This window comes from Neovison vison, chromosome 11 (genome assembly GCF_020171115.1).
Source record: "Neovison vison isolate M4711 chromosome 11, ASM_NN_V1, whole genome shotgun sequence".
Classification (NCBI taxonomy): Eukaryota; Metazoa; Chordata; class Mammalia; order Carnivora; family Mustelidae; genus Neogale; species Neogale vison.
The window spans coordinates 27,306,987-27,320,811 of NC_058101.1; the positions used below are offsets into that span (position 1 = coordinate 27,306,987).

The following is a 13,825-nucleotide window of genomic DNA, read 5'->3' on the forward strand; positions in this document are numbered from 1 at the left end:
CTTTCACAGTCTTTTAGCGAGTTAAGAAATGGTACCTGGCTTCAAGGAGCTTATTTCAGAAGGGAGGGTGAGACATGAAACTACAATACAAAGCAGACCATGCTGAGAAGCTAGTTGGTGGGAGAGATGATTTCAGGCAGGCTAGATCGGGAATGGTTTCGAGAGCCCAAGGTCGGGGGGTGGGGGGGAGGGAGGCCTGGGTGACTCAGTCCGTTAAGTGTCTGCCTTCGGCTCAGGTCATGATCCCAGAGACCTGGAATCAAGCCCCATGTCAGACTCCCTGCTTAGTGGGGAGGCTGCTTCTCCCTCTCCCTCTGCCTTTTCCCACCACCCGTGCTCACTCTCTCTCTCTCTCAGACAAATAAATCTTTAAAAAAAAAAAAAGGAAAGAAATGCAACAAGTTATTTACTGTGAAGTTAACAGTTATGAGCCAAAATATGAAGAGAAAAAGGGACTGGTATGTTCAGGGAATACCAGGCCATGTCCCCCCACAGAACAGGGCTCTCATCTAATCCGCTGTGCAACCAGAGGATCACCAGTTTGCTGACTAAGCAGTACCTGTTCCCAGCCTTTAATACGAACTCATTCCAGCCTGAGGTAAATTGCATTACTAGTCCCATTTTACAGATTAGAAAACTGAGGCCCAGAAAGAATAAGCCACTTGTCTGAGCTCATACTGCTGGTAAAGAGAGCTTAGGCAGACTGGTTCCTGGGCCTCTGTGCCTAACTGCACCAGACTTCATGGGACTCTGACCAAGAGGTCTCATTTCATCGCACCAATGACTTCGCGTACAAAAACGGAAGACCTGGACAAAATGCCGCAGAAGAATTTCTTTGCGGGAATGGACGGCCTGTTGGGCAGATGCTTCATGATTCCGTGAAGCTCTCAGCATAGTAGAAGAAAGCCTCAGGGTCTGTCTGTGGGGCTGGCAGCTGGATTTCACAAGGAGGAGACAAGCCCTTCTACTAAGGAAAGAGTCAGAGGAAGGAGAGCAGAGCAGGGAGCCACAGGGATGATGGGGAGGGCGGTGAAGACCCAGGAGGCCAGGACCTGGAGACTAAGCAGTCTTTAGGAAAGGAGAGACTTAAACTCAATTTGCTAAGTCTGTCACCGCGGTGTCCTTTGGTGCGGGACCCCTCCCCGGGGACCCAGCAAATCTTCGATAAAACTACAAAAATGCCTGGTCTGAGCTGATCCTGGGGGAGAAGAGGTGAGGAGTTTGGAGTTTTGTAAACGAGGCCCGGGGCACGAGTAGGAAGAAACCAACAACTGGGTCACATAAATGTACCACAGGCAGTAAAGAAGAAAACTCAAGTCAGGAAATGTAAGCGATACCCAGACGTTCAGATCCTTATCAGGCTGTACCTGTGAAATCTGCTGCCGGAGCTGCCACCTTTAGATGTTAGTGTTTTATAAAACGTAAAGCTTGCATTAGGGCGCCAGACCACATTCTAAACGTTTTAATATTAATGTCACTTGACCAATTTGCTTGCCTGATGCCCCCCCTGGTTTCATGCCCAAACTGGGACCAAAGAGGGATTATACTAGCACTTTGTTCGTGGTGAGCCAAAACCCTCTAAACTTCCATTAATCTGTGAGATTTCTCCTTGTATTGACAAAAGAACAGTGACTCACTGAGACCGACACAAAAAGCCCCGGGGAAGGTTAACCAGAATCTAGTAACACTTCTCCCTTCTTTTGAGGCGGATCCCAAGTTAGCATGTGTCGCAAACATCCAAGTCGGCTCCGGGTATGTCTGAGAAAGTCAGTGCCAGAGAGAGACAAGTGATTTGAAAGGCCATGTAAAGAAGCAAGATTTCTTTTTGTTTTCAAACGTCAGACTTGGAGCTTAAAGATCTTCAGACTCCCGGGATGCCTGGCTCTCAATTTTGGCTCAGATCGTGATCTCTGGATCCTGGGATCGAGCTCCATGTTGGGCTTCCTGCTCAACAGGGACTCTGTTCATCTCCCTCTCCCCCTCCCTCTTGTCTGCCCCTCCCCCTGCTCGTTTGCTCACTCTCTCTCTCTCTCAAATCAATCAATCTGAAAATACATATGTATCTTCAGACTCCCAGGGGGAAAAAAAAAAAAAAAGACACAAAATACAAAAAACCCAGGGAGTTCTCCCAACCCTTGCTCAAAACCAAATTCTCCTATTCTGGTAACTATGGTTACAATAATGACAACCAGGAATTTTATCAGGATACTTATGGGCAACAGTGGAAATAGACAAGTGAGGGCTTGAAAATGATATTGGCAAGATCCGATTGGCTCTAGATCTACATTCTTCAAAAAAAAATTGGCTTAACTGTTTCATCTTTAAGTAGCAGTTTGCTGCCATTTGTATTGGGCTGAAGAAATCACTATTGTGTATATACTCAAGTCTTTTTATTTTTTTTCCTCTTTTCATAAATGCTCTTGGACATTATTGGGCTTGCAGAGTTCCCTTATTCTGGGGGTTACAATGCTTTTATCGTTTCAGGCTTCATTTTAGCTTCAAAAACAAGCTGAGCACACTGTTAAATCATGATTTTGCAGAACCTTTGGTTTTGGACAGTTTCATTTTTTTGGATTTGGGATAGATTACATAGGAGTATGGAGTATGCTGTAAATAAAAATCCAAGCTAGTGCTTTGTCTTAGTAGTTTTAAGAAATTAAAGCAAACAAATTTAAGTTTTCTTGTATTGAAAATAACCTATGATTGTATGTTTTGCATTCCTAGAAGTAGGTTAACTGTGTTTTTAAATTGTTATAACTTCACACCTTTTTGAAATCTGCCCTACAAAATTTGTTTGGCTTAAACGTCAAAGCCGTGACAATTTGTTCTTTGATGTGATTGTATTTCCAATTTCTTGTTCATGTAAGATTTCAATAAAACTAAAAAATCTATTCAAAACAAAACAAAAACAAAAACAAAAACAAAAAACAAAAAAAAAACCCAAATTCTCATAGTGTTAGAGATATCCTGGGGTCAGTCTGGAAGAGGAGAGATGAAGGGTCTCAGCCCGGAAAGCCCTGTCTAGGGAGTAAAGGGAGAAAGAGCTAAAAGCCAGCTGGGAGTCTGAGGCCTGGTTTACCCTCCCCCTCCACACTGATAAGAGCCAGAAATTGTCACTCTCTGTTCTGGCAAGGAAAAGGTGCCTTCTGCTTAGGTAACACCCCACTGGCCCCACCGGTTACTATTTCAGAGGGAGAGAACATTGAAATGGAGATCTAGTGCAGAAAGACTTTATCTTTTCAAGATGGGCTGCATTCAGATAAGAAAAGTAAACTATGTAAGAGAGCAAATTCCTTTAAAAAAAAAAAAAAACTGAACGTATACTGACCTGTGTAAATGCGGTCAAGTGTGGCTATGGTACTTAATGTCAGTATCACTCTGTTGGACATCTGATAACTCCAGATTGGGTTTAGTGAAGTGTACCAGATGCGGAGAACAAGAAGAAGAATCTGTCCTAAAATGAATCCCCAGATTCTGAGGTACCTGTAGATAGAAAAATATATTTAACAACTTTTTCTGTGTTTTCAGTGTACTGTGTTCGTAGCAAACGTCATAATTCAGAGCATGAGTATATGAAATAGTCCAGTTGGTAATTTGCAGTAAGGAACATGCTCTTGGGTCTTTATAGGCAGCTTGTTATAATTCCTTAATTCTCAAAACAGGATGGAGACTGACAGCAAGCATTCCCATTCTTTTTTTTTTTTTTTAAAGATTTTATTTATTTATTTGACAGACAGATCACAAGTAGGCAGAGAGGCAGGCAGAGAGACAGAAGAGGAAGCAGGCTCCCTGCCCAGCAGAGAGCCCGACATGGGACTCGATCCCAGGACCCTGAGATCACGACCCGAGCCGAAGGCAGAGGCCTAACCCACTGAGCCACCCAGGCGCCCAGCATTCCCATTCTGATTTTGTGAAAAAGGAAGAAAAAAAGAGAGAAAGAGAGAGACTTCTACAAGCCATATGCAAAGTAAATACTATTACTTGGGTCTTCTGCTCCCAACCTCCCACTTGGTAAGTGACCACACCTGTGTGTCTACAGGCATAAGAGACGAACCTCTGTCCATAGATAGAAGATGCCATACCTTTGCAAGCCACTTCCTGTCCACCATGTCACAGCATGGACGATCAGCGAGGAAGACACGCCAAGTGCAAGGACCACCAGCCGAACCCTGGCATTTGGAGCCTGGAAGGAGGCGATGCTGCCTACAGACAAAGGAAGGGGAGCTCAACCTTTCTGGCAAATGCGCGTTGGAACTCCATGATCTGCACTTGGTAACTGCTGTGTCTGGCACCATCTTTATACTCGGGAAGATCAAGTTAATAAATGTTTGTGTGTATACATCTTTTAAAAAATCTTTGCAGTGTCATTCGTAACATAAAATCCACTATGCTAAAGTGGACAATTCAGTGGTTTCTAATGTATTCACGAAGCTGTGCAACTATGACCGCTAATTCCAGAACATTGTCACCACCCCCAAAAAGAAATCTATACCCATTAGCAGTCCCTCCTTCCTCGTCCTTCCTACCGTCCCAGCCCCTGGCAATCATTAATCTACTTCCTGTCTGTCTGGATTTTTCCCACTCTGAGCATTTCAGATTCCATTTCAGATAATGGAATCATATAACGCGTAGCCTTCTGTGGAGGGCTTCTTTCCCAGAGCATAAGGTTTTCAAAGCTTATCGATACTGTAGCGTGTATCAGTGCTTTGTTCCTTTTCACGGCTGAATAATATTCCACAGCATGGATATACTGCATTTTGTTCATCCATTCTTCCGAGATGGGCATTTGCGTTGTTTCCATTCTTTGGCTACTAAGAATAATGTTGCCATAAACATGTGTGAGCATGAACTAGCTTAATAGTTACGTACATAATAATTCATTTAAAATATCGGAGGCATCAGAGGTGATAGCATGTACCACCCAGATCTTCTCTGTAGTTATACAAAGATACTTTGGGACTCTTTAAAAACAAAGTTGTTTCATTTCCTTAAGAAGCATCTGAAGGGAGTTTTAAAGTAAACCGTGGCTTACAGCAGCCTCTGTTCAGCCTCGGCAAAGCTCAGGGGCAACTCAGAAGAGGATCTAGCCGCACCGGTCTCTTTACCCTCAACTCTACATCACTCTCCTACCTCCTCCGTTTTCTCAAATTTAATTCGAGTTCTATTCAAGGTGATGGGTCTTCATAGAGGAAAAGCAGCCCAGACACCATACCTACTACAAGCTTAGTAATATCACATCCCTCACAGCGACCAGAAGTTACTGGGCCAGAAGTGGACTCAAATAATAAAAAACGACCCCCGTCACTCTCAGTCGGTAGGCTTTGCAGGTGAAGCTGCCAGAGGCAGCACTGAGCAAAGGCAACGGAGGAAGGCCCACTGAGGAGGCCGTGCCCAGAAAGCCAACGGAGGATTGTGATGAGAAAATGAAACTTGCAACACAGTAACTCATGAAAAGAGACTGCCAGCCCCAGGCAGTTTAACTCAGTTACTAGACACTCCATCTGGGGTAGAACATTTCATTTCTATTATTTCTGGAGCTGAAATTTGCACAGTCAGTTGACAGGTCCTTCCATTTCTATGGACACCATCTTCATAAAGGGTGAATTTTTCAGTGTTCTTTCCCACTGTTCTTTCTGAGCCTGGGATCCTGAAAAGCCAGAGATCTGCAGCCCCGTAGGGACCCATAGAAACTCACTGCACTTAACCTTGTTCTGCTTTCTTCAGCGACTGGCCCACAGAAAAGCAGAGGCAATTCCCTAGTAATTCCTGCCACTGTTTCTGAAAAAAAGAGTCAAATGATTGTTTCCGGAGAAAAGGAATATACAGCACAGTTCATGCACAAATGCCACTTGGAAAAGTCAGAGAAACCAACTGCATCATAACAGAGAAGCAAGACACCCAGAATTCTCAGCCACAGAGCCAAGCAGACTGGAGTCTGCTGTTTTTGTTTTCTAAACCTTCTCTTCCATGACTACTCCTCCTTTCATTTTTTTTTTAAGATTTTATTTATTTATTTGACAGACAGAGACCACAAGTAGGCAGAGAGGCAGAGAGAGAGAGGGGTAAGCAAGTTCCCTGCTGAGCAGAGAGCCCGATGCGGGGCTCAATCCCAGGGCCCTGAGATCGTGACCTGAGCCGAAGGCAGCGGCTTAACCCACTGAGCCACCCAGGCGCCCTTTCTTCTTTCATTTTAACTACCAGTACTTCAAGGACTCTCAACATCCCTTAATATGAATACTCTCAAGTCTTTGTGATAGTAAGCGTACATTCAAAATTTTTCATTGTTCTGCTTCTCCCTCTTCCTCTGCCCCTCCCCCTCCACGTATGCGGTGTGCCTGGCTTTCTATCAAATAAATAAATTTTTAAAAATTTTTTTAAGGAAAAAAATGGGAGGCACGTGGGTAGCTCAGTTGGTTAGCCTTCTGCTTTCAGCTCAGGTCATGATCTCAGGATCATGGGATCAAACCCCACAGCAGGCTCCCTGCTCAGCAGGGAGTCTGCTTCTCCCTCTACCCCTCCCCCTCCACTTGTACTTTCTTTCTCTCAAATAAATAAATAATCTTTAAAATTTATAATTGCTAAAAAAGCTCACAATTTTTCATTGCTAATTTTTGGCACTGTAACGTACTCATATTCAGAATTCTGAAGATACAAAAGGTATATATTGCCTATGTCTAGCTAGATACCATATTCAAACAACTAACATGCTATCAGCTTTTAAAAAAAATCTTTCTAGAGCTTCTTAATGCACGTTCAATTAGATACTAAATATATTTCCATCTCAACTTTCTTACACAGATGTTAGTACTCTGCACAGTTTAGTGCTTCCTTTTTCTCCCCACTTAATATATTATAAAGAACATCCCATTTCCTTACAAAAATGGTGTTCTCTTCTTTTACACAGATATACAGTATTCTATAGTATTCCAAGTTTCAAAACCATAATTTACTTAACCTATCCTATTTGATGACGTTTAGGTTATTTCTAATCTTGTGATTGTAAATATTTCTGCAATGATCAAATAATCTTGTATTTTTATGATTTTAAGATACATGTGAGTGTATCTGCAGGATATATTTCGAGCATTGGAATTGCTGGGCAAAAGAATACATATATATACACACATACATACACACACACACATATATATATATACACACGCACATACATATACATACATATACGTATGTGTGTGTATGTATATACATATATATTTGTAATTCTGCTAAATGCTGCTAAATTAACTCTGCAGAACTTGTGCCAATTTATATTCCCACCAGCAATGTCTAAGTGCCTACTTTCCCATCCTTACAATATTGTATTCCTCTTTGACAATCTTTCCTCTTTGACAATCCAGTATGTGCAACTACATACAAATACATATGTATGTGAGTGTGTGTTTCATATGCCACACGTTTTAGTATTTTTAAAGAACCAATTACATTTCCTTTTCAGTAAACTGTTCATATTCTTTGTTATATATTGAGTTGCTAGTCCTTTTTGTTGTTGATTTGTAAAAACTCTATATGTTAGTGAAATTAGCCCTTGACTAAATGAATTGCACATATCTTTCCTAAATTGTTGTTTGACTTTACTTACTACAGTGTTCATCATGCATAATTTTCCCATTTTCACGCAGGAGCATTCAACAATGTGTTATGGTTTCTGAGTTTTGTGTTGTAGTTGGAGAAAGAACACAAAATTTTCAAGAGCTGAAGTGTTCTCCCTCTTCATTTCAGTGATTTTTAGGCTTTTCCAATCTGACAGAAAAAATTAGAAATATAAGAGGCATGGACTCTTGGTCTAGCATTCCAATTCCACTAAAACTCTTTAAGGTGGTAGTAAGAGAAAGAGGAATCTTGTTTCATTTAATTATTTAGCATTCAAAGAACAGTCTACATATTTTCACTTGATTTTTGACATCAACAACAATAACAACAAAAATCTTAAAGAAGCACTTTTAAATCTTACCCACAGTAATGATCCGCAACAGGATTAGCATCCACTTCTTGTTAACCAATTTCCAGAAAGGAGGAAATATTAGGAATACTGGAGAAAGAAACGCTATGCCAAAACCTTCAAGCCCAGTGAGTTCCAGAGTTTGCAGGGGAAAGTAATAGATCATCGGTCCCAAGCCATGGCAGAGAGACCAAGAAACATATCCTAGGGGCAAACAAACAAACAAACAAACACATGTTTTAAAGGACAAGTGCAAAGGCATCCTTGCTTCCCACAGTAGCCCTGCCCCTCTACCTCCTCCACCATAACTGCTCTGGCCGACCCACCCTTCCTCACAATTCTGACCTTAACCTGGTTCCACTACAGAAATCCTCCCCTTCCCCCATCAGAAAGAGAATGTCCCGTGACACCCCTTATTTCCCCCTTTAACCTTGTTCACACTCCCAGAGCTCATCCCTTTCTTAAAACCTCTTCATCTGGACCATCTGGGTTGAACTGGATGTTCTGTCAGAACCCTAGCTGAAAAAATGTCTTTACCTAAGTCAACCCTTCTATAAAAAGCAATATCGTGAAAATCAAGCAGAGGAACAGACAGGGGTGCCTGGATGGTTCAGTTGGAGGAGCATGCCACTCCATCTCTGGGGGTGGTTTCAAGCCCCATGTTGGGTGTAGAGATTATGAGGGGGGGGAAAGCAAACAAAAGAAAAGGAAGGACAAGCAGCATGACCTCCTCCTTTCCTCCCACTCCAGAGTGCGCCCAAAGGCAGGTTAGTTAGGCAACATATTCTTGTAAGTAGACTTTTTTAAACCTAACCTTAGGAGAAAGTGCAGGGTAAGTGAAATATCTAGATCTGACTCAGGCTCACCTCTGCCCACTACTGACTGCATAATCTTCTACCGTAATGATAATTAACTAATGGGCCCTTCCCATGTGCCAGCGTCTGTGCTAAGTATTTCCAGAGATCATCTCTTTAGGTCCTCATCCAACTCCTGTCCTATGAAATGGACCCCTTTTACTCCCGTCTTACAAATGTAAAAATAACAAAAATGTCTGAGATTCAGAAAGTAATCGCCAAGATCAAAACGGTAGCACATGGCAGAGTGAACCTAAACCCGGGCAGTCTGGTTCCAAAGGCAACCGGAGTGGTTAACTTTCTCCCCACGAACGTCCCAGCCTTCCTTTTTTCATCAGCAAAATAGCTCTGTCAGCCACCTCACAGGGTCGCGAGGATTACCCGAGATCAAGTACTAAGAGTACCTAGCACCCTAGGTACTTACTCCAAGTAATTCATTTCACATCGCTATATTAAGATACATTCGGAGCCAGGGAAAAGGGGGAGGCTTCTGAATTATTAGCAGCTCCCAGAAAATCAAGTTTTTAGGCAGGTGCCCCTCCTAAGCCAAAGGAATGTTTCATAGTAAACAGCGAGATTATAGCATTCTCCCCAACGTTCGGCTGGGAATTCTGATTTTAATCATACAGGTCGGACAGAATTACACCAATAATTGTTCTCGGGACTTTTTGCAAAGCTGCTAAGCGCGCACCAGGGGACTCGAGTTCGATGCCCAGCCGTGAGCTGTGCTCACCTCACGCCGCCTGGGGACACGGGGGGCCCCTTTCCTGCAGAAAGTTAAGATCCAGTACTGAAGTTTATTCACTTAAATTAAAGGTTTGGATGGGGAGACGGGAGCTGTACCAGCAGCGCCGGTTCAAGGCCTCCACGTGGGGAACTGGGCGCGATCCCAGAGTGGCGTGGGAGCTCGGAAGCACCGTCTCCCCGCGGAATCCTCCTCGGCTTCCCAGCCGCAGTCTGGGTCTTGTCTTATTTATTTATTTATTTATTTACTCTTTTACTTTGGTGGCAAGAGTTCCCAGGGGACGTCTCTATTTGGGGCGCGGGGCGCGCTCCCCCCTCCCAGAGCCCAGCCCCCGGGGGTCCCAGCGCCGCGGCTCCGGGCGCGTAGGGGGCGCGCCGCCCGGACCGCGCGCCCGGGGCTGCCTCGGCTTACCCAGCAGGCTCTCCAGGAGGATCTCGCGCCACAGCCAGGGCATGGCCGCGACGTGGAGCCGCGCTTCCTCAGCAGCAGCACGCGCCCGCCCCCCGCGCACACCCGGCGCCCCGCGCCCGCCGCCGCGTGGTCTGGAGCTGGGTCCGCGCGCCCGCGCCCGCGCCCTCGTCTAGCCCCGCCGCCCCGCACCGGCCCGCGCGGCCAGCCGAGCCCGGGGGAGGGTGGGGCCGCCGCGCGTCCGCCTCCGCGCACCACACCCAGCCCAGCCTGCCCGGGCCCGCGCCACCTGCGCGCTCCGGCGCCCAAACCCCCGGCCCCGCGACGGCTCCCGGCAGGCTCGCGGGGTGTCCTCGGACCCCGCCATCGGGCAAGACCCAGGGCGCCCGGTCCGGCCGCGGAGCAGCCCGGGGAGGGAGCGCTGCAGACCCCCGGGAGGGCGGGAGCCGGCGCAGCGGCGGTCCCGAGGTGCCGGGTTTAAACCGAGGGCGACGGATGTGCGCTGACAAGGGGACGGCTGGACGGGAGGGGAGCTGCAGGACGCGCGCGCGCGCTCTGGGCCGACAGGTGCCGACAGGCCCTCGGCGTTCTTAAGGCCTGGGCGACGCTCGGGAGGCGGGCGGCTCCCCAGAGCGTGCTACTCCCTCTCAGCCCCCTGGTGAACAAATTGCGCTCTAGAAGGGTGGTCCAAAAATTCTAGAGGCTCCAGCATTTTCTGTGGCTTTTAGAGACGCTGCAACCCTTGCACAGGGGAGAGAAGACAACTGATGGGCGCGGAAACTCTGCCCTCCTCAACGTCATGATTAACGCCTGTGAGCGCCCATCCCTAAGGAGAGAGGCAGAGAAGGTCTAATTAACGATGGAGCCTGCGGACTAAGCCGGTTGTTTCTCGCTCAAATATTACCACACCCCAGAATGTCTTGGGAAATTTTTTTGAAACTTCTCAAAGCAGTTTATTTTAACTCGCTTTAGTTCCTTCGAAGACTTTATCACTCATCACTCTTGGAAAGTTTGTTCTGAAAGGAAACAATGATGAGTCGCCTAAAAGTGTAAGAATCTTTTATGAGCAATTGTTGTTGTAAGTCTGTAGCAGTTTTGAGCAAAGAGATCCTAACCACTTAGTTAATTACTAGTACTCTGTCACAAGGGTAGCATATAGATCAGTGAAGCAGAACCAAGAGTCCTGAAATAAACTCTTGGGGTCAGATGATTTTCAACAAGTTTGCCAAGACAATTTCCTGGGGGTTAAAGGATGGTCTTCAACAGATGGTTCTAGAACAATTGGATAGCCCTCTGAAAAAGAATAAAGTAGGACCCCTATCTCACACAGTATGCAAAAACTATTCTAAATAGACCAAAGACCTAACTGTAAGACATAAAACTATAAAACTCCGAGAAGAAAACATAGGAGTAAGTCTTCAGGGTCTTTGGTTGGGCAGTGAATTCTTAGAAATGAAGCCCAAAGCCCAAGTGAGAAAAGACATAAGAGAGCCTCATTAACATTAAAAGCTCTGTGCTTTAAAGGACACTATCAAGAAGGTAAAACAAACAAACAAACAAAATACCACAAAGCACATACTGTTAGACAGTATTTTCAAATTGTATGTCTGGTAAGGAGCAGCTGTCCAGAATATGCATTAAAAAATATGAGTCAACAATAACAAATGACCCAATTTAAAAATGAACAAGAGATCTGATAGACCTTTCCCCCCCAGAACCTATAGGAGTAGCCAATAAGCACCAATAAGCACAGGCAAGGAATATTCAAATCATTTCACTAGGGAAATGCAAATCAAAAGCACAATGAGATACGACTTCACACTCACTAAGATGGTTATAATTTTAAAAAAAATCATACAATTACAAGTGTTGGCAAAGATTTGGAGAAAGTAGAACCCTTCTACATTGCTGGTTGGAATGTAAAACGGTGCAGCTACTTTGGAAAATAGTCTGGTCACTCCTCAAATGATTAAACATTAAGTTGCTATATGATCAAACAATATTCCTGGGTTAAGTATAAGTATATATACCCAAGGGAAATGAAAACATGCAGAATTTGTACACAAGTGTTCATAGAACCATATTTATAATAGAACGTGGGACCAACCCAAATGTGCAACAAATGATGGATAGATAAACAAGAAGTGGTATAGCCATACACTAGAACATTATTCAGCAATCAAAAAGGAATGAAGGTCTGATATATGCTACACCATGGATGAAGCTTGAAAACAATGCTAGGGGCGCCTGGCTGGCTCAGATGGTTAAGCAACTGCCTTCATTCAGCTCAGGTCATGATCTCAGGGTCCTGGGATCCAGCCCTGCATCAGGCTCCCTGCTCAGTGGAGAGTCTGCTTCTCCCCCTGCCTGCCGCTCCCCCTGCCTGTGCTCTCTGTGTCTCTCTCTCAAAGAATAAATAAAATCTTTAAAAAAAAAAAAAAAAGAAGGGAAGAAAGAAAAGAAAAGAACAGATTACTCTAAGCAAAAGAAACCAATCACAACATAAATCACCTATTATACAATTCCATTTAAATGAAACTTTCCAGATAGGCAAATTTATAGTGACCAAGAGTGTATTAATTGCTTAGGGCTGGCGGGCAAGTGGCAAAAGAAAGGGAGGCGGGGTGGAATGCAGTGTTCTAAAATTAAATTGTGGCAATTGTTGTACAACTATGAATATACTAAAAATATTACATTACACATGGTAAATGGGCGAATTATAGGTGTGTGTCAAGAGGACAGTTTTAAAAATGCAATACAGGGGCGCCTGGGTGGCTCAGTGGGTTAAAGCCTCTGCCTTCAGCTCAGGTCATGATTCCAGGGTGCTGGGATCGAGCCCCGCATCATTGAGCTCTGCTCAGCAGGGAGCCTGCTTCCCCCTCTCTCTCTGCTTGCCTTTCTGCCTACTTGTGATCTCTGTTTGTCAAGTAAGTAAATAAAATCTTTTTTAGAAATGCAATACATTCTAGTTACATTTTGTAAAAATGTTTTGGTTCTGTTCATCATTTACTCTCAGCCATCCTTCAAAATGTGACAGACTTCAGTGAATAGAAACATCAGATCCTTCATTTTCCTTCGTCATTTCCCACATACATTTATTTTTCTTGGTCCCATATGAAAAGCATCGTATTTAGTGCTGTGAGTGCCATGTAGGCGCTCTGTAAAGTTTGTCCCTTTCAACGCCAAGTTCTAGGGCAAACTTTGCTTCTATTGAGGATGCATTGTCTTTTCTCTTCCTGAAAGCTCAGTTTTTAGTCTTAGTGTTTTTTTTTTTTCTCTTTAACCATTTGATCACAACTACCTTCAGGGGAGTCTGGAAAAATGCAGTGTAGCTGCTAGCCCAGAAAGGAAAGAAACCAAGTTGGGGTGAGCCGCTGTCTGTTTCTGCTATAAACACCTACTTTATGCGTAGTTGTTTTGAGGTTTAAATAGATCAGGTACTAAGGCATTCAGCATGTCACCTATGGGATTTACAGCATTTAGTAAATGGTAACTTCCATTATTATTTGTATATCTCTTCATAATACTTGACATTGTGCTAAGCATATTGTAGGTTAAGTCCTTGCTTGGCCGTTACGTCAATAACCTCTGCATTCTGAGCTCATTTTAATTGCCTTCTCTGGGCATTCCCTAATTCATTCTGACTTCCTTCCAACTATAGAGAGAAGAATGGCATCAGTATGCCAGGGAAAATTTCATTAGAGGTTATTTTTTTTTCCCCTCCCCTTCCACAAAGGAGTGATAGTATTTCGGTTGTGTTGGCAGTAATTTTTCTGGTTGACCATGTTATCCCTCTGTGGCACATTGTGGGAACATCTGTCATGATTCCTTCCTATGTAGCTTGTCAGTGTAGCTTGA

At 44.3% G+C, this 13,825-nt stretch overlaps 1 protein-coding gene across 3 annotated transcripts in view; it reads right to left on the minus strand.

The window, feature by feature from the left end:
* The window catches only part of CWH43 (cell wall biogenesis 43 C-terminal homolog), a 55,114-nt gene extending 45,087 nt beyond the window's left edge, over positions 1-10,027 (minus strand). For all 3 annotated transcript variants that reach the window (XM_044224450.1, XM_044224448.1, XM_044224449.1), the window contains exons 1-4: positions 9,971-10,027; positions 7,973-8,164; positions 4,083-4,203; positions 3,329-3,483 (exon numbers count right to left, since the gene is read on the minus strand). In XM_044224450.1, coding sequence (XP_044080385.1) covers positions 3,329-3,483; positions 4,083-4,203; positions 7,973-8,164; positions 9,971-10,013 — 511 coding nt within the window. In that variant the 5' untranslated portion in view covers positions 10,014-10,027. The remainder of the gene's footprint in view (positions 1-3,328; positions 3,484-4,082; positions 4,204-7,972; positions 8,165-9,970) is intronic.
* Between the last annotated feature and the right edge of the window lie 3,798 nt (positions 10,028-13,825).